Source organism: Puma concolor, chromosome C2 (assembly GCF_028749965.1).
Source record: "Puma concolor isolate L17-30 chromosome C2, mPumCon1.1.hap2, whole genome shotgun sequence".
Lineage (NCBI taxonomy): Eukaryota > Metazoa > Chordata > Mammalia > Carnivora > Felidae > Puma > Puma concolor.
The window spans coordinates 30069415-30090325 of NC_141675.1; the positions used below are offsets into that span (position 1 = coordinate 30069415).

General features: G+C 44.6%; 2 protein-coding genes across 3 annotated transcripts in view; one reads left to right on the plus strand and one right to left on the minus strand.

The window, feature by feature from the left end:
* Positions 1-9585, plus strand: part of SRPRB (SRP receptor subunit beta) — a 29352-nt gene extending 19767 nt beyond the window's left edge. Inside the window, exons 6-8 of one of the 2 annotated variants that reach the window (XM_086674322.1) lie at positions 6-60; positions 6501-6565; positions 8959-9089. In XM_086674322.1, the coding sequence (XP_086530448.1) occupies positions 6-60; positions 6501-6564 (119 nt within the window). In that variant the 3' untranslated portion in view covers position 6565; positions 8959-9089. Of the gene's footprint in view, positions 1-5; positions 61-6500; positions 6566-8958 lie in introns of both variants that reach the window. The other variant, XM_025913383.2, reaches the window with a different exon arrangement.
* A 6360-nt stretch (positions 9586-15945) lies between these two features.
* The window catches only part of RAB6B (RAB6B, member RAS oncogene family), a 59126-nt gene continuing 54160 nt past the window's right edge, over positions 15946-20911 (minus strand). Inside the window, exons 7-8 of the mRNA XM_086674323.1 lie at positions 19624-19690; positions 15946-18063 (exon numbers count right to left, since the gene is read on the minus strand). Coding sequence (XP_086530449.1) covers positions 17999-18063; positions 19624-19690 — 132 coding nt within the window. The 3' untranslated portion in view covers positions 15946-17998. The remainder of the gene's footprint in view (positions 18064-19623; positions 19691-20911) is intronic.

Sequence of the window (20911 nt, forward strand, 5' to 3'; positions counted from 1 at the left end):
TACAGACATTACAATGGCAAAATCTGCAAAATTAATTCAGCAGCAGCTTGAGAAAGAACTGTAAGTATGAATAAGTCATATTGGTTAATGTAGATCTTAACTCTTAGGAAATACAGATATATTGCTTAAAGTCTGGTTGTATATGATTATCATCGTCTGATAAATAGTGTGAAATATATTTGTTAAATGACAAAATTTATGGAATTTTAAAAAGCCTCAATGGGATGTTCATGGATACTTTAAAAATTCATGGATAGGGGCACCTGGGTGGCTCAGTCGGTTAAGCGGCCGACTTCGGTTCAGGTCGTGATCTCACGGTCCGTGAGTTCAAGCCCCGCGTCGGGCTCTGTGCTGACAGCTCAGAGCCTGGAGCCTGTTTCAGATTCTGTGTCTCCCTCTCTCTGACCCTCCCCCGTTCATGGTCTGTCTCTGTCTCTGTCTCAAAAATAGATAAACATTAAAAAAAAAAAAAAAAATTCATGGATAGAAGATCTCAGCTTTTTTGAGGCTATAAATTCAGTGTATTTTCCCACTGTTTCTAGTTCATTTATAGTAATTATGAAAGGTTTTAGAAACTACAGACTTTGAAAGCCATGGAAATTTTTGTTGGAGTAAGAAAGGAGCACTTTGGAAGAATTTAAACATCTATGATACTATATTTTATAGCTTATTTTATTGTTTTCAAGCTACATGACATTATTTAGCTTGATTTTAATGTTTAAACATTTGTAAATTGAGCTGTAACCTTTTGAATTTTAAGGAATCTAACATATCTGTACTCTGCCACTTTGTAAGAGCTAGCTTACCTAGGAGATAACATCAACCTTATAATGAAGCAAGTTTGTTTTCTTATTGCTGTGTATAAGGACTTTTTTTTTCAAATGTTTATTTTTTTTATTTTGAGAGAGAGCTGTGGAGGGGCAGAGAGAGAATCCCAAGCAGGCTTCACACTATCAGTGCAGGGCCCAGCGCAGGGCTTGATTCCCATGGTTCGTGAGGACATGACCTGAGCTGAGATTAAGAGTTGGACACCCGGACGCCTGGGTGGCTCAGTCGGTTGGGCATCCAACTTCAGCTCAGGTCATGATCTCACGGTCCGTGAGTTCGAGCCCCGCGTCGGGCTCTGTGCTGACAGCTCGGAGCCTGGAGCCTCTTGAGATTCTGTCTCTCTCACTCACTCTCTCTCTCTCTCTCTCTCTCTCTCTCTCTCTCTCTCAATCTCTCTCTCTGCCCCTCCCCCCTCACACTCTGTCTCTCTCAAAAATAAACATTAAAAAAAAATTAAAAACAAAAAGAGTTGGACACCCAACCAACTGAGCCACCCAGGTGCCCCAGGATTTTCTTTTATTAAAGAAAAGAACCTGATGAGGAAAAATTGCATAAATTCAACTTTGAGCACATTTTTTCCCACTAGGATTTACTTATTACTCCTTTATTCATTTAACAGGCACCTATAATTCATCTAGTATATGGTAAGCCCTGCATTTAGAATGTAGCTACAGGGGGAAATACAATGTGGTTCCTGTACTCAGGAGCTTAGGGTTGACAAATTCCTGCTCAGGATGTGCAAACAAGGAATAGTTTTACATTTATTTATGTATTTATGTATGTGTGTATGTATGTATGGGTTTTTTTGTTTGTTTTGTTTTTTTTTTTTTTAGTTTTATATTTTTAAAGGACAGGTAAAAAAAAAAATAAGAAAAGTAGAAAAATATGTGACAGAGACTAAATGTCACCTACAAGCCCAAAACATTTAATATATGGCTCTTGACAGAAAAATTTTACCAGGCCTAGTCTGCCATTTTCTGTGGTTTCTTTCTTTCTTTTTTTTTTTTTCTTTTAGTTGAGAATGATATATTTAATATATTTAATTCCATATGCTTTAAACTTCTTAAAATATAAAGAGTAAAGTTAGCTCTTCAATCAGATTTATCAAAGATATCATTTATCAAAGATATTCAAGTTGAATATCAAGAGATTTTTTAAACCCCTTAATGGAGGTGTAAATGATATTTTGAAAGCTGTGCATATTTAATATATACAACTCAGTGCATTTGGGGATAAATATCCACCTTTGATACCATCACCACCATTGAGGCCATCAAAATATCCATTACTTCCCAAAGTTTCCTCCTGCTCCCTTAAGTGTGTGTGTGTGAGAGGAGAGATTCATGAGAATACTTAAGATACCCTATTAGCAGATTTTAAGTGTACAAGGTAGTATTGTTAGCCATAGATACTATCCTGTATAGTAGATCGCTAGCATATGCTTGTTTGCATAACTGTAACTTTATAACCTTTGACCTAATGGTCAAAGGCTCCCCATTTCTCCCTCCCCCACCCCTGGTAACTGCCATTCTACTCTGCTTCTTTGTGTTTGATTTAGATTCCACATATAAATGTGATCATACAGTATTTGTCTTACTGTGCCTGTGTCTGCTATTTCACTTAGCATAATGTCCTCTAGGTTCATCCATGTTGTTGTAAGTAGTAGGATTTCCTTCTTTTTCAGGGCTGGATAATACTCCACACTATGTATGTTCCACATTTTATTTGTCCCTTCATCCTTTGTTTCTTCTATTTCTGTGAAAAATTCCATTGGAGTGTCAATAGGGATTGCATTGAATCTATAGACGGCTTTGCATAGTATAACCATTTTAACAGTATTATTCCAATCCAGAAACAAGGGACATCTTTTCCTTTACTCATGTCTTCACTTTCTTTCATGAATGTCTTACAGTTTTCAGTGTATAGATCTTTCACCTACTTCATTACATTTGTGCCTAAGTATTTTATTTTTGATGCTTTGTAAATAGGATTGTTAATTCTTAATTTCTCTCATAGTTTGTTAGTAATACATAGAAACATAACTGATTGTTGTGTATCAATTTTGTTATCCTGTAACTTTATTGAGTTTGTTTAGTAGTTCTGCTTTTTAGTGGTCTTTAGGGATTTATGTATATAAGATTAAGTCATCTGTGAACAGCGATAATTTTACTTCTTCTTTTCTGATTTGCATGCTTTTTATTTCTTTCTTTGCCTAATTACTCTGTCTAGGACTTCCAGTGCTATGCTGAATAGAAGTGGTGAGAGTGAGCATCCTTGCCTTTTCCTGATCTTAGAGGAAAAGCTTTCAGCTTTTCACCGTTGAGTATTTTCTGTGGGCTTGTCATATATGACCCTTATTATTTTGAACTACATTCCTTCTCTGCCTATTGTTGAGTTTTGATCATGAAAGGATGTTGATTTTTGTCGAATGATTTTTCTGTATCTATTGAGATGATTATATGATTCTTATCCTTCATCCTTTTACAGTGGTGTATCACCTTTATTGATATGTTGAACTTTTCATCTTGAGTAAATCCCATTTGATCATAGTGTACAATCCATTTAACGTATGTACTGTTGAATTTGGTTTTCCAGTATTTTGCTGAGGAATGTTGCATCTATGTTCATTAGGGATGTTGGCCTATACTCTTCTTGTAGTGTCCTTCTCTTGCTTTGATATCAGGGTAATGCTGGCCTTCTAAAATGAGTTTGGAAGTGTTACTTCCTCTTTAATTAGGAGATTTGAGAAGAATTAGTATTGATTCTTCTTTAAATGTTTGGTAGAGGGGTGCCTGGGTGGCTCAATGTTTTAAGCATCCTACTTTGGCCCAGGTCATAATCTCACAGTTTGTGAGTTTAAGACCTGCATCAGGTGAGTTTGAGCCCTGCTCCAGGGCTCTGCACTCTCTCTCCCTCTCTCTTTCTGTCCCTTGCTCACTTGCATTCTATCTCTCAAAAAAAAAAATTTAATTAAAAAAAAAAGTTTGGTAGAATTCACTAGTGAAACCATCTTGTTCTGGGCTTTTCTTTATTGGTGGCTTTTAATTACTGATTCAGTCTCCTTACTCATTATCCGTCTGTTCCAATTTTCTGTTTTTTCATGATTAGGCTTTGGTGTGTTTTGTGTTTCTTGGAATTTATCCATTTCTTCTAGGTGTCTAATTTGTTGATAGTGTCTTATCCTTTGTATTTCTGTGGTGTAAGTTAGCCCTTTCATTTCTGATTTTATTAATTTTAGTCTTCTTTCTTTTCGTCCTCACTAAGGGATTGTCAGTTTTATTTTTCAAAAAACCAGCTCATAGTTTCATTGATATTTTCTATTGTTCTCTAGTCTATATTTCATTTCTTTATGCTCTGATGTCTATTTTTTCTTTCCTTCTGCTAAGTTGGTGGTAGTTTGTTCTTTTTTCTAGTTCCTGGAGGTGTCAAGTTAGGTTGTTTTTCTGAGATCTTTCTTTTTTCTTAGAGTAGATGTTTATTGCTACAAATTTCCCTCTTAGAACTGCCTTTGCTGCATCCTGTAAGTTTTGGTGTGTTGGGCTTCCATTTTTATTTGTGTAAATGTTGTTTTATTTGCCTTGACTTCTTAGTTCTTCAGAAACATGTTATTTACTCCCCACAAACTGGTGAATTTTAAAATTTTCCTTCTATTACTGATTTCTAGGTTCATACCATTGTGGTCAGAAAGATACTTGATGTGATTTCAGTCTTAAATTTGTTGACTTGTTTTATGGCCTAACATGTTATCTATCCTGGAGACTGTTCTGTGTAAACTTAAAAAGAATGCATTCTTGGGGCACCAGAGTGGCTCATTCAATTAAGCATCTGACTTCGGCTCAGGTCATGATCTCGCAGTGAGTTCGGGCCCCATGTTGGGCTCTGTGCTGACAGCTCAGAGCCTGGAACCTGCTCCAGATTCTGTGTCTCCCTCTCTCTCTGACTCTCCTGCTCGTTTTCTGTCTCTCTCTCTCTCTCAAAAGTAAATAAACATTAAAAAAAAAAAAAAAAAAGATGCGTTCTTGCAGTTGTTGGATGGAATGTTCTATATTTGTTAGTTATATTTGTGTTTAGTCTTGTTCACATACTTTGTTTTCTTACTGATTCTGTGTCTGGATTATCTGTTCATTGTTGGAAATGTGGGATTAAAGTCCCCTGCTATCATTGTGTTGATATCTATTTCTCCCTTTAGTTCTGTTAATCTGCTTTATGTATTTAGATTCTCTGATGTTAGGTGCATATATGGTTACAATTATTATATCCTCTTGATGAACTTATGCCTTTATATAATGACCTTCTTTGTCTCTTGTGACAATTTTTGACTTAAAAGTCTGTTTTGTTGAAATAAGTCTAGCCAGCCCTGCTCTGTTTTGGTTACCATTTGCGTGGAATATCTATCTTTATCCCTTCATGTAGAACCTTAAATCTGGTGTGTCTCTCGTGGAGATAGAACATAGTTCAATCTTGTTTTTTAATCCATTCATCCACTCTGTTTTAAGAATTTAAGTCATTTACATTTAAAGTAATTACTGATAGGTAAGGATTTACTCTGTTTTGTTTTGTTTTATAATTCCTTTGTCCCTTTCTTCTCTTTATAATTTAATTATTTGTTTGTGGTGCTATTTGTTTGTGGTGCTTTATTTTGTGCATCTACTATAATCAGATTGACAAAAGTCAGAGACAGAGAATTTTGAAAGCTGCAAGAGAAGCCAGTTGTCACAAACAAGGGAAACCCTGTAAGACTAGATTTCTTAGTCTTAGCATATACTTTATGTGCCAGTAGGGTAAAATCATATATTCAGAGTGCTGAAAGAATATTCAGAGTGCCACCAAGAATATTATACCCAGCAAAGCTGTCCATCAGACATGAAGGAGAGAGGAAAAATTTCTCTTCATGTTTAATTTGTTTGGGGTTCTTTGGGCTTAATGGATCTGGATGTTCATTTCCCTTTCTAGATTTGGGTTTTGTTGTTGTTGTTGTTTTATTTCTTTGAATAAGATTTCTGTTTCTTTGTCTTTCTCTGCTCCTTTTGGGACTACCATAATGCATGTACTTCGTTTATTTAATGATGTCTTATAAGTTATATAGGCTTTTTTTTTTTTTTTTAATGTTTGCTTCTTTTTGCAAGAGACACAGAGTGTGAGTGGGAGAGGGGCAAGAGAGTGAGGGAGACGTAGAATCCGAAGCAGGCTCCAGGCTCTGAGCTGTCAGCACAGAGCCCAAGGTGGGACTCAAACTCACCAACTGTGAGATCATGACCTGAGCTGAAGTCTATGCTTAACTGACTAAGCCACCCAGGTGCCCCTATATAGGCTCTCTTTACTCTTTTTTTTTTTCTTTTTGTTCTTCTCACTAGGTAACTTCAAATTCCTGATTTTAAGCTCCTCTGATTCTTTCTTCTGCTTTGGCAAGTCTGCTGTTAAAGATCTCTGAATTTTTCGCCTTAGTCATTGTGTTATTTAGCTCCAGAATATCATAAAAAAGTTTCATGGTTTCTTTTTGTTGAACTTTATTTTTTTAAGTAGGCTTCATGCTTAATGTGGGGCTTGAACACCCCACCCTGAGATCAAGAGTCACATGCTTTACTGACTGAGCCAGCCACATGCCCTGAACTTCTCATTTTTATTCATATATTGTTTTTCTCATTTTATTGAGTTGTCTTTTTCTTTTATAGCTCAATGAACTTTCAAAGGATTATTTTGAATTCTTTGTCAGTTAGTAGATCTCCATTTCTTTAAGGTTAGTTATTGGTACTTTATTTTGTTCCTTTGGTGGGCTTGCTGCTGGAGCACTTGGGCAGGTTGGCCTGGCTCCTAGATCCGTGGGTAGGTGGGCCTACTGCCTGGGTCCACGGAAGCGGGCCTGGCACCAGGGTCCACTCAGGCAGGCTCAAACCTGAATCTCTCCTGTCTTGCCAGGTGCCTGGGTCTCCTGGGGCAGGCCTTGTGCTGGGGTCCATTGGGGTGGTCCTGGAGCTTGGGTCCATATGCGTGGGCTGGGGCCATGAGGGTCAGCCTGGTGCTGGGTTTTCTGGGATAGTGAGTGCTCACTTCACTGTCCTTCCCCCAAGTGAAGCATATCTCTCCATGCTTGCAGGAGAAGTAATGTGGGTAATGTGAAGCTGTCCTTCCTACTCTCTTCAGTGCATCTTTTTTTATTTCTGTATAATACCCAGGTCCTATGATCTTTGACCTGGATCCCTTATCTCTCATGCATAGGTGGTTATTCAGATTGATGGTTCTGTGACAAGACTTGTGCTGGAAATTGCTATTCTGCCCTCTTGCTGATGTCACTGTTAGTGGTTTCTGTCCCTTCTGAAATTGCACATTTTTCATCTCTTCCCTTACTCTTGATGCTCTCCCTTGAGACTGTAAATTGTTTATTGTTAGACTAAGGAAATTGGAACAGTTAGTTAATTTTTTCTAGAAACTCTGTTGCAATTGTTGGGAATTGGGGGAAGAAGTGATCATATTTGTGTATCCCATTTTTTTTTTTTCTATTTAGCAGTATAGTCCCAAGTCTTCCTGTGTTCAAAGTACATATTTTCCTTAGTCCATTTGCTTTTTACTCTAAAGAGCCATATAAAAGCAATACAGAAGAAAATGCATTACAAGGTAACTTAAAAGTTAGGAAGGTTAATATCAGTTAAATTAGGAGCCTGATTTTATTTTACTTTTAAAGTTTATTTATTTCTGTTAGTAATCTCTACTCCTAATGTGAGGCTTGACCTCATGACCCCAAGATCAAGAGTCATATGCTCTTCCAACTGAGCCAGCGGGGCATCCCAGGAGTCTAACTTTAGATTAATCCTGTGTTTGTGAGAATTAGGCCCTATCAGCTTTGAAGCATTTCATAGTCTCCTGAATAACAAAGTTAACTATGTTCATGTGGCTTTATGGCAAGAGCTGAGTACATATTTAATGTTTGGCCTTTTTTCCTTTTTAAGTCTTTTTTTTTTTTTTAATTTATTTATTTATGTACTTGAGAGATAGAGACAGCATGAGCAGGGAAGGGGCAGAGAGAGAGGGAGGGAGAGAAAATCCCAAGCAGGCTCCATGCTTTCAGCACAGAGCCCAGTGTGGGGCTCAAACCCACAAAACCATGAGATTGTGACCTGAGCCAAAATTAAGTGTTGGATGCTTAACTGACTGAGCCACCCAGCCTCCCCTAAGGTTTTTGTTTTTTTTTTTTTTTACTGTAAAATATCTTACATATAAAGGGATAGATATGACACATATATTGACTTTAAAGAATATTAAAATGAATACCCATGGACCCACCACCTTGCTTAGAAGGTCCTAGGGGTTTCTCCCCAAAAGTTTTTCTTCCTTTCCATCAAGAGGTAAGTAATATCTTGAATTTTGTATTAATTGTTTCTTAAAAATAGTTTTTTCATGTGTGTCTTTTTCTAAGCAAGGTATTGTTTAGTTTTTCTTGGAGATTCTTCACTAATTTTCATGCAGCCTTACAGCTTCAAGAAATGCTTTTTATTTTGTTAAGAAAGCACTTTGGGGAGCATGTATTCCTCTGCTTCTGGATAGCAGAAAGTGTGGGAGAAGTAGACAAATGAGCATTGCTATGCACTCTTTTTGGGGGCCAGCAGGTGGCAGTAAGACAACTTAAATTGGGAAGGTTTTAGTGGGTAAAGAGGTTGGAGAATAGTGATTGGGCTCAAACTGGATATGAGAATTTGGAGTTTGTGGATTTCTAAGCTCTGTATCCACATAGACTTGTGATAAATGTAAATGTAACTTCAGAGACTTAAGTTATTATAACATTTACAACGTGTATTTAAAAAATGTGTTCAGGGCACCTGGGTGGCACAGTCACTTGAGTGTCCGACTCTTGATTTTCTGCAGATATATAAAGGGGGCACTGGTATGACCTGGGGATGTTACTGACCTACTCTTTATCAAGCGAAGTCAGGCCGGACCCACATCTCTCCTAGCTGAGAATGGTATATGAATGCAAAGGGTTATTCAACAGTCTTAATAGTGTAGTTGACAGGTTTATGATTAAGTATTTAAATGAATACTGAAATATTTAGGAATGAATGTGGTTTTCTAAAGGTCTTTAATCACTGTGTAAAAGTTACTCTCTCCTTCCTGACTCATTTTTCTTTTGTGTCACAGCAACACTTTACGAGTCACCCGTTCTGCTGCCCCCAGCACACTGGACAGTTCCAGCACTGCCCCTGTTCAGCTGGGAAAGAAAGGCAAAGAATTTGAGTTCTCACAGTTGCCCCTCAAAGTGGAGTTCCTGGAGTGCAGTGCCAAGGGCGGAAGAGGGGACGCTGGCTCTGCTGACATCCGGGACCTGGAGAAATGGCTGGCTAAAATCGCCTGAGGGGCAGAGCTAAAGTGCAGGACAGTTGAACTTGTATGTGTGTGGAAAAGGGTGTGGTAGCCTTGAGTTGATAAAGAAGGGGTACAGAATGTAATAAGAAACATTTTCTTGTTCTGGAAACAAATTACTGTCGAAAGTAACTTGGAATTTTTGTTTTTAAGTTTAGTTCTCCCTCATTGCTTTCTTTTATTTGTGTGCTTCCCTTTGTTAAGGTGTTGTCCCTTTAACATAAGCTTGACGTAAGGTTAGGAGGGTATTATGAGAATATGATTATCATCTGAAAATTTCTTATCCTCTGCCTCTGTGCTTTAGTCCCTTTTGCTGAAAACAAACCCTGTCTGTGTATGGAACTAGTTGATTTCCATTTGTCCTTGGCTGGTTCACGGTCAATACATCATCTGGTCCTTTGTGAATTCTCAGATGTGTGGGTGTAGTTACAAGGTGGTCTCCTGACATGTGAAGACAGGTAGAAAACAGCAAGGCTGTGTTGACAGCAGGTCTGTTTTTCATCAGCTTGGTGACTTGTCCACACTCCAGCCTCATAACACTTAGGTTTCAAAAACATGCCCTGAACCCTTGGAGTCATTCCCAGATGACAGAACGGTAAATGCTAAATCCCCAATGCCAAGGGCCTCGTGTGTTCTGGTGGTTTCACTTAATTGAGGAGTCTGTGGAGATTTAGAAACTGTTGTGGTTTTCTGGATGGCCAAGGGCTCCTGGATGTGTTCGTGTGCTGTTTGGCCCCTGTTTTGTACTCCTAGCTAGAATGCAGTGGAACACATAGGAATGATAAAAGTTCTCCATAGTTTTAACCAGCAGTGAATATACACTTTAAAAAAGAAAAGTCAGCCTCAAAGTGATGCTCTTGGTTGTCTTCTTGAATGTTGGCTTTTTAAATGGCTTTTATAAATTATTAATGCGTTTCTTGGCAAATAAAATAACCTGTCTGGCTCAAAGCAATGAAATGGAACAGTATGGTGAGTACAAATGGGGGCATGTGTTAGGAAGGGTGCAGGCCTGGTTCCACATCTCCAGGGCCTGCAGATTGCAGCGTACACAGGAACAAACAGCTGTCCCTACTTCACACACTCAGGGACAAGCTCGGCCAAAGCTTCAGATGAGATCAGGGTGGCTGTGGCTAAGTGAAAAGGTAATCCCAGAAGAGTGTGGTCAGAGCATGATGGGGGTGTGGGTGCTCGGAAAGCACGCAGCACGGGCACCCACCCTGGCTCTGAGGGGTCAGGGGGAGTCTGTATAAACACGGAGCCAATAACATCCGAGTGCGGGAGGTCCCCGCATGTGCTACAGCCCAAGCCTCTGGCTGCCGTCACGTCTTCCTTTGAGTGATTCTAGCTCCGCGTGAGACTACAGCTCCCCTCTGCCCTCAACCCTGTTTCCTACACCTCGCTGCTCGCATATGGAATAAGTGCAGGCTGACACGGGGAAGACCTTGGACCTTGACCCTGGTAGAGTTATTATCCTAAAGCCTCAGTGCTGCTAGTGTTCTTTCTGTCCTTTGGATTCTTGGCTTTTGTCCTTATTAGCTAGCAGTGATTTAAGGAAATAGGTAAGAGTAACGAAGCAGAAATCAAAAAGGGTTGTGATAAATGTGACATGTTCACATAATCACAGGTGCTTGTGTGAATAAAAATCAATGGCCTGATGCTTCTGTTAAGAGGCATGTAATCTCTCAGTTTTGCTTTTTTGTTTTTTTCTGGTTAATAAATTGTTATACTTTATTGGAGGAGGCAATATACCAAAAAAGTGACAAGGGGAGCAAGGTTGAGTTGTCTTCAAGGCTGAAAGATGATCTTCCGAAGAAGTAATGTCGTACCTCAAACACTGATTCTCAGATGCTGGTGTGCGTCTGAACTGTCCGTGCTGCTTGTTAGCCCTTCTGAGGATCCTGGTCCTAAAGTTTCAATTCAGCGGCAGATCTGGTGTGGTGTCAGGAATCCGCATACTTAGTATATGCTTTACCAGGTACGTGGGCTCCTAGGAACACCCTCAGAAGTCCTCTGCCCTGGAGTATCACATGCACCTTCAGTAGGTTTTGTTTTTAAGTCTTTGGGCCATGAGCCCTGTTTAGTTCTTCTAACAGGATGAAATAAGCACTCATCCTGCTTCCTACTCCTGCGCTGCAGTCATTCCACTCTTGTGCATTTTGGGCCAGGATGAGATCACGAGGGGACTTCCCTCGGGTGCTGGGTAGGAGTTTTGATAGGTCACATGTGTTCTCTCCTCTGTTGGTATCCTCTTGTGGCCCTGCAGCCATTTCTTCATGAGGTGGGAGGCAAGTGTGGCCAGAGTGGAAAGAGATGTCAATCACGGGGGCTGGCAGACAAGGCACAACTGTATGTCACAGATGAGACAGTCATGGCTTGAAAGAGCTCCTTCTTGGGAACATAGCAGTGTCTGAGCCACTGGGTGTGTATGGGCACTGAGACCTGCCCCCAGGCTGGCTGCCACCTGATATGAATGATCCTGTTCCTTGATGAGGGAGAGGTGCAGACCGCGGGAGATGCCATTGTAGGGGGGTGGCTGCGATGAATACGCCCTGGGCCCGCCATTGCTTCTGGCATGCAGTCTTCCACAAGGTGTGGGGCACACTACAGACTGGGGGGTCTGGGGGCTGGCCATCCTGTTATTGATCCCAGCTCTTTTTTCAAGCCCTTTTCCAAGGGGGCCCCTCCACTGCCAGGCACCTGCCAGTTTGCTGGGGTCCTAGCCAACAACAGCTGTTGTTAGTGGGGAGTGCCTGGGTTTGCCACTTCTCTTGTCCCACGGTCTCTGTCTCGGCACCTCCTGGGATCCCAATGTCCCCCTGTGGTCCTGTTAATGTGCGAGGTGCTGACGTTCTGTTGACTTAAGATTATGTTTGAACTGAAATACGTGTTTTTGTTTGTGGTATTTTTGGTATATTTGTGTGTATCAGTATACTTACTTTGGTAGTTTTTCATTTGAGATTAGCAAAGGATTACCAAAGCTCCTTTCTCCACTCTTGCTCACTGGACACCAATACAGCTACAGTGATAAGGAAGGCCACCTTGAGCAGCATCACTCAGTGCCATGTGGGGCACTTTAGACAGGTCGTTCACCAGCGCTCTGTAATCTTCCCATTGGTGTCTGGGGAGCCCCAGCTGTGCTCTCTTCACCTGGCAAGGGGAGGGGTGCCGGACGGCCGTGTGGGTAAATGCTGTGTCCTCCTCAGGGAGATTATTCCTTCCCCTTGCTGTCTCAAGTCCTGTCACCCTGAGCACTATAATCCTGGGAAATGGCTTCTGGTCTTAGAACAGCTGGACTCTGGCTTTCATCTGGTGTGTGCACTTTGGCTGTCGTCAGGCCTCTGCCCCTTGACATCCCCTGTACCTCCTCTACCTCACATTTTATATCTGGCAGCCAGGAAGGTTAGGCTTAGTGGGCAGAGACATCTATTTCCTGTCCCTCCTAATTTAGAGGTACCTTCCTTGAGGTGGCAGATTAGAGGATATTCCAGAAACTTTAGAACTTTTGAAGGGAAGAGATATGTAGTGAAATTGAACTCGAACAAGAATGAGACCTGGTACTCTAGGAATCCCAGCATTCTCGGACTGGGGCAGTTCTATGCCTGATCTTGGCCTTTGTGTCCTCTTTGGATTGGTCCCACAACTGTCATGGCCTTCAAGGCATCTTTTAGTCTAGAGATGACTGAGCCCTGAAGGGGCCTCTCAAGGATATTCTCTACTTAGTGCAGGAGGAGTGGGAGGTTGTTTGTGGCTGCTTGGTGTCACCTCAAGAATGATTATGGTTCACCTTAAATTTTTTTTTTTTTTTTTAATTTTTTAATGTTTATTTTTGAGAGAGAGACAGAGCATGAGCAGGGGAGGAGCAGATAGAGAGGGAGACACAGAATCCGAAGCAGGCTCCAGGCTCCGAGGTGTCAGCACAGAGCTGAAAGCAGGGCTCCAACTCACAGACCGTTGAGATCATGTCCTGGGCCGAAGTCAGCCACTCAACCAACTGAGCCACCCAGGCGCCCCACCTTAAATTCTTTAAATGGCTTTCTGGAAATGATCAGAAGGAAGAGAGATTCAGTCCCTGTACCCACCCTTCAAACCCCCAGCCATGGTAAGTGGAGACCAGGGGTGACACACCCCTGAGTCTCAGTGCTGCCTGGGGCTTTCCCTTCCATCAGTCTTTAGGGAGAGTGGAGATCATGGAAATGAGTGTGGCTTTAACCTCATCAGTGTGCCTTGCTTTTCCCCCTTCCAAGTATGTGGAGGACCCAGGTCAAGAGGAGGAAGAAGCAGTGGGCTTTGGGTGGTGGGCCCAGCGCCCAGAGAGGAGAAGAGGGTCTTTGTGGAGCAGGCACTTGAAGAAATCTGTTTTTGCACCCCACACCCCATATATGACTGCACCACTTAGAAACATCAGACAGGAGGTTTTGTGTTGAGAATCAGGACAGTTTATTGTTTGATCAACATGCTGAATCTTCCACATTTTACACAGTTTTATGTAAAGTCAATGTGGCCACTTACGCCTGCTGAGCCAGTAAAAGATGGAAACGCCACCCTCTGTGCTCCTCGTGGCCAACCACTTTTAAGGAGATGGGGGAGGGAAAGTGAGGGGACAAGTCGACACACCATGCGATGCTGGCTAGCCTTCCGTGTATGGAGCCTTCCCACTGGGAGGAAGCTCCCAAACCCCACTGTGAGGAGAAACCATGCCCTGCGGGGAGCGTCAGCCACGTAGGGCTCTGGAGCAGAGTTTACACATGAGAGCCCAACGTTTTGGAACACCTAAATAGTTCATCTGAAACAAAAATTCAAAGGGTGCCCTGGTCTGCAGGCGCCCATGACGATCAGAACGTACTTGGAGACCGGGCCTTGTTGGCAATGGAGGAGCGTGAAATGTATGTGCATTCTTTCCCAGCTTGCTCGGATACGCTGGACAGAACCTTACACGCTAACCGGAGAAGAGCTGGTCTGAGGAGCCCCCATGCACAGCAGCCCTTCCCGTGCAAGTGCACACGTTTGTACACACAAGTTGGCGATGAAGAATGGAGACACCTTGGCCCTGACTGCTTCTGACTTGCTGGGTGATCACGAGCAAGTCGCCCTCTCACCTCTGTCTCCCTGCCTGTGAGGCAGGAAGGGTGCCTGTGAGACCGCTGCCTCATGCTGCTGTTGCTGGGTGGCGACGCCTCCCACGCCTGGGGAGAGGTAGTCTGGAGACTAGAGAGCACACGGCCCTGCTTGGTCGCTGCACAAAGACATACTTCTGTTAGGTCACCCCTCACGTGGCTCAGAGCGGACTCCGTCCTTGGCTACCTGTTCTCACTTCCTGACATCCTCACCTGCCTTCTGCCGTGTGAAGGAATGAGGCTGCTCTACCTGCAGGACACCGAAGCCAGCGGTGCCATTCTGTCACACCTGGTACTTGAGGGCAGGGACGCCCAGCACCGCCTTGCCATCAGGAGGACAGAGCTGTTGCACTCAAGATATGTCTGTACACTTAGCTGCTGACATTTGAATCCTGGTTTCTGTTGCCTGAGACACTTGAACTGATCTGGCCACTGCTCCTCAGACCCAGGAGTGTTTCAGGATGTTTGAGGGTGCCTACGGGAAGAGAGTGGGGACAGTGATGGCAGAGAGGCCTCTTGACCCAAAGAGACTTGCTCACAGTCACCCAGCTTGTGAACCTTGGACTACACACTCAAGCTGCTGATGTCACACCTTCATTCTGGCGTGTGTGTACATCTATAAATATGCTCTCTGCTTCCTGCATCTCATGCTCTTTTCAGATGTCTGTGGAATAGGAGCTTTACTGCCAGCTTTTCTTTGAGACCCCCAAATTAAAAGAAAAAAAGGGGGCCTGAACACAATGACCCTGGCCGTCTCCCAGGTGAGGGCTAGTCCTCAGGGAGAAGGACTGAACTACGGCTTTGCCTCGTGCTGGCCCATCTGGATTTAGGATGTAACACTCACTAGGGATGCAGAGGCAATTTCATCACCTCTTCTTCAAGGGAATCTGGCCATTTGATGATTGAACCTTAACTCCAAGTCAAGATACCATCTACAGGCAAGAGAACGTTGATGGCACCTGCTCAAAACTAGAGCCAAGGAACCAACCCACGTCTGTGTGAGAGATCTGGCTGCCCCAAGAGACCAGAGAGTGAGGTGTGGAAACCAGGCCTGAGGGAGGGAGCGTCATGGGATGGCATGGCACCACTAAGATGGGAGGACAAGAGGAGACAACTGCCCCTGCCTCAGAAGCCGCAGGGCTAGGGAGAGCCTGGACTCGAGAGAGGACCCTGTGTATGTGTGAGGAAGGCACGGCTCATTGAGGCCACATCAAGCCAAATGACATCTGCATCTCTTACTGCTCCTAGGCTGTGATGGAAAGAAAAAATGTTCGTGGTGCCTTAAACTGTGCACTTGAGAAGGTAACTGAGTTTCTACTCTGTTTTTACAGTAATATTTAAGAAAAGCTACTCTTTAGTACCAAGAAAATTATAATCCACCATACATTCATTCACTGGGACCCAATGCAGATCCCAGCAAATGGGGCTGTCCCAGAGGCCACAAACAATGGCCCTCACTGCCAACCAGGCCAGGTGCTGTAATGTGGACTCCTAGAAATTCTCACGAGGTAAGTAAGCACTCTGTTGTTCCAACAAGCACCACTTGGGGGTGTGCCACGGTGGGGGGGTACTGGCCCACATGGGCGTGCACACCTGTGCATATAAGTATAGAGAGATACGGTGCACATATTCCCATGGCTGTTTTTGCCTGTAGTTTAACACATCTATGCATTAGTTTATTGATGGCAAGACAATCACAAGTTTTTTGACAATATTAAGTATTTCTTATTTCAACACGTTGCAGTACTTCTGAATTTCCAAAACTGTTATCACAATGCAAGTTCCAACTTGAGAGCAGGAAAAACAAGAATATACATTGAGCACATGTATCTCTGTGAGAATGTGTGGAAGGTGTATACACAAGTCTATCTCTATATATAATTATGTACACACATATAAAAACTAAACACATGACATCGGAATTACGTTCATACATCGGTCTTTGCCTACTAGAAGAGCTCAATGTGAATCCTGCTTCCTCTTTTCTTCACCTGAAGATCAATTCCTCTCTAAAGATCAGCTCTGACATACAGTCTCCTTAAACTGAAAGTGTGTGGCAGGCCCACGAGACAAATATCAGTGAGTCCTGCCAGGCTCTACTCCACTTAATTCGGCTGCCATTTTGGATTAGTTTCTGAGAAGTTCTAATGCAACAACTTTAGAGTTCTCCTTTGTGGAGGTGCACCTCCTACCGCTTCCAGATGGTCCTTTAGCTCACCTAGGACATGCGCACAGCAGTGGAGGCAGAGTCCATGCCAGCCTCAAGGGTAGGGTTTACCAAGTGGGGACAGAGTTTCTGCCTACTGCCTGGCTCTGTGCAGGTGCAGGTTCAGTAAGTGTGGGTCTATTTGGAATGCTGGCCAAATGGGGTTACATAGAATTCTCTTCAGAGATTTTACAGGTTCTCAGGATTAAGCCCTTCTCAGAAAAGAGTCAAAATGGCAAGGACGGCGCTCTGGGCAGCCTTCTAGAGACCCCGCCTCAGCAGTACCCTCAGGCAACCAGAGTGCTGCTACGATAGCCACAAAGGTAAGTGCACAAAGATTACACCTGCATTATGCCAGTGGGGCAGAAATGTATCAGGTCAACTTTTCCAGAACGGCACTCAATAGTATCAGCAACCGAGGATCTGCACATGCATCTTCAAGGTGGCAGTACCGCAGTCCACCCTCCCTTCCTCAATCACAAATACCGTGTGATACAGGCTCTAGCTTCCCAGACGTCCAAAGAGGAAGGCTTCAGGGTGGCACACACTGAGTTTCTCTTTGCCTTTCCCTTAGAGTCAACCCACACTTGTGGGCTGAATGATGGGAAAGTTGGTTAGAACATTTCAGAACCACACACGGTCCCCCAAGGCTATAAACCACACATGGACACAAGCCCACGGTTGCCGACAGCACCTCATCCTTCCTTCCGATGACCTCTTGATCTGCCAATAACTGAGTGGACCACAGAGAACACAGGTTGCCTGTGGCAAGTGCCTTCCACCCCCTTCAGGGCTTTTCAGAGAGGGGAGGGGAGAGGCAGGAGTAATTCCAGTGAGGCCTGCTGCCGGGCTCCCTGCTGTCCACAGGGTCTTAATTTCACCTCAGGGCCATGGCTAATGTCTCACTCTGGCCACGGAAGAAGGACAGAGTTAAAAGTTGCCTCTTCAGAGGCTGTTTTGTTCAGTGTTTGATTTAACCAGGTAGGGCCTGTTTGGTAGGGTCTGGGATTGGAGCCTAATTAAGTTGCCCAGTTAATTGTTGGAATTTATTGGGCTGGGATGGGAGGAGGGCAGAGGTGATTAACGGTTCAAAGAGGACAGGAAGGAGGAGGTGTGTGGAAAAGGTTCTCTGTAAGTTTACAAATATACAAAAACAAAAAGCACATCTTTTAAATAAAAATGACTACATTTTTATCTGGCAAAAAGTTGTATACACATGATTTTAAATTTTTTTTAAATTTTAACAGTTTTTGGCAATCTTAATAAAGTACAATATATTACAACCAAACCAAAAAATAGTTGTTTAACAGCTGTTAAGAGTGACGTGATCCCTGATGCCCAGCCTCCCTCCCCACCCCACCCTACTCCTAGAGACAGAGAGAAAAGAAAAATCCTCCCATCTTGATAAGCTCATTTCCCACCCCCCTTAGGAAGCTAACCAATAGGAAGCAACACAACAAGCGAGTAGTGTCAAAGGAAGCTGGCAGGTCAGGCTGCATTAGCAGGAGCAGCCGCCCTCACTGGCTGGGGGTTCCTGGGGTTTGTCCAGCTTGATGTCGATCACTGCAGGGAGCTGCGCTAAGGAAGATGACTCACAGAGAAACTACCACCCTGGCTCATGTCCCTGTGCATCCCTCAGCTGCCCCACACAGATCCTGTCTTTCCACAAACACCTAGGGACTTGGCTCTGTGCTTGGCCTGGGGAGGAAGGATGCAGGGTCACCAGTTCCCACCCCTCTTCTTCATACAATTCCTCACCCCTACCCACCTGAAGCAAAGCTCATTTGGGCTGTGGGATGACTGTAAACACAAGCAAGAGAGGCCCTTTCTCAGAAGCCTTCCTGGTGACCAGTGCCTCAGCCTTGTTTACCTATCGATCCCACCCTATAGATGTGCACTGGAGGTGGACAGCCCGCTGGCCAGGCATGGATTCCATCTCTTAGCACGGGGCTAAGTGTGCCTCGCTCTAGTCCCTCGCAGCAACACTGACCCCTCAGGCTCTAGTCAGAGCCTGTCACTTAGACTCTGAGGATGCTGCCGGGCGAAGCCACTTCCCCGGGGCAGGGCCTCGGCACAGCCCCCTCTCCAGCCCTTCCCACGGGTGCCCGGGGGCTGTGGGCTGGAGGAGCACTGATCAGAACCACCAGAGGAATGGGTTCAAGATGCACAGCCAGGCTGCCACTCCTCCCACACTGGCCTGATCACCACACAGAAGGCCTCTTCCCGGGCAGCGCTTTGAGGCCTGCTGCAGGCGTCCCGGGATGTTTCTGTGGCACCTGCTTAAGGACTAGGGGAGGGACTCTTTTGGCTTTAAGTACTATAAAGAGCCATGCTTCTTCTAAAGGTCACATTTTCTCTCCTTGCCACTTTTTGGCCATGGCGTATATTTTGAGTATTCATTTATCTCTGATTTTTCCTACATCTCAGTTTTCTTATGTGTGTGTACGCAAATACGTTTTTATCTTGTGTATATACGCATGAACACTTTTTTTTTTTGTAACATGGCATAGTATGTATAAATAACTGCCTTCCTTCCCACTGGGAAAAATCAAGACTACCTCTCTGCATCTCAATTTCAGCTTCTGAGTGTCACCTGAGGTTTGGGGTAGACCGTGCAAGCGGCACGCGGACCTTGTCCCACAGAGCAGTGGACACTATGGGGCTGTGCAGGGCTGGGCCGAGGAAGCAAGCAGGATGTGGTAGGAAGTGTGTCAGGTAGAGCAGGTTGAACCATGTTCTGGATGTACACGGCCTTCCTGCGCAGCAGACACTCTACTTGTATCCATGAAATACAAAGTGATGTTCACTGTAAACATGGGCAAAGTTACTATTTTTCACTCCCTGCCCTACACTGTCACTCACATCCCTGTGTTACCCAATCCCCCACTGCTTTACAAGTAGAAGCTTAGGCTGTTAGAGCTGGATGAGGTGTTCAAGCCCTTGGAGTTCAGCCCTGTCCTGGCACAGAGGAGGCCCCACATCATACTCACCAGCAGAGAAGGATGGGCTGGAGACGAGGCGAGGCTCTCCCACTGCTCTAAAATACTAAGTGAATACATCAATGGATAAATGGCTTCTCCGGCATCTTTCACTCACTTACCACTTACCAAAGGAAAAGGATACTCCCTTCTTTGCTTTTCTCCTGGACATTCTCCATTCCAGGCAGAGCTGACGCCACACGTCGGAAGAGCTGGAGGGGGAGATGCAGCATGAAACCCATCCCTCCTGTCCCCACAGCTATGTCTCTACCCTCTTGCCTCTTCTTGTCCTGACCCCGGGCCTTGCTTTCCTGTCTGTCCTGCTAACTGTGCCCTGGAGGGCAGGGGCTGCACCTAACCTCTCTCCCTTGCCCATAGCACCTGTCATAGGTCTGGGCCCTGGCAGGGCTGTCACCCAGGCAGGCTGGCCATGGGTCACCAGGAGCTGTGTATCAGTCATGGTGACTGTGAGGGATCTACCCCAGTGCAGAAAATAATCTAGGCCCTTAGGTGGGCTCCTGTCCCACTGGCCATGTGGGGCACCAACTTTTAACCTGCCCTCAAGACAAATGACCCTCTCCTCAGGGGGTTCTAGGAGTCCACAGGCATCAAGGCAGAAGGGTACTGGGAGCCAGGGCCACACAGTCACATCGGAAAGAGAATTCTGAGAGAAGAGCACACAGGAGTGAGACCGTGACATTGTGGGTTTGGGTGTGGGTGTTAGTGTGATGTGTATGCTGTATGTGGAGGCATATGTGTGGAGTATGTGGATGTGCGGTATCTGTGAATTTGTGTAAGTGTGTGAGGGAATGTCTGTAGGGCGTGTGCACATGTGGGGCTTCTGTGTAAGTCTGCGTAAGTGCACAGGGAGAATTGTGTGTGTGTGGTGTGTACGCCCGTGTGCATGCATGTGTGCGCGTGGGGATGTCAGGTGCGGCAGGCATGGAACCTAGGAGGTGACAAGCACAAAGCGGAAGTTTAAGGCACCGGAAGATTCTGAACACCCCCTTCTCCTCCACCACATACGCCGACTCCGGAGACTCAAGTGAGATAAGGTAGGTCTTGTTCATGGTCTCACCCTAGAGCCCAGCTCTATGAGAGCACCCAGGTTGGTGGCAGGGCCAACAGTAGTGAGGACCCGAGTGGGGAAGTCACTGGTAGGGCCTGGCGGCGTATGGGACCCTCTGGGCAGGCCGCAGAGGAGGCCCCAAGTCGGGCAGGAAGAAGTGAGTGAGGGTGCTAAGGGCCCGGTCGCTCCTCTGGAGCTTTCCTTCATGGTCTTCCCCAGGCAGCCCTGCTCTGCCTGTCAAAATGGTCACAGCCTCTGCCACCAGCCAAACTGGCAGCTAGAAGGAACCTCCTGGGGTGCCGTGTGGGGTGTCTGAGAGCAGAATAATCAGGCTTAGAGTCCAGGAGTCTGCACTGCATGAAGA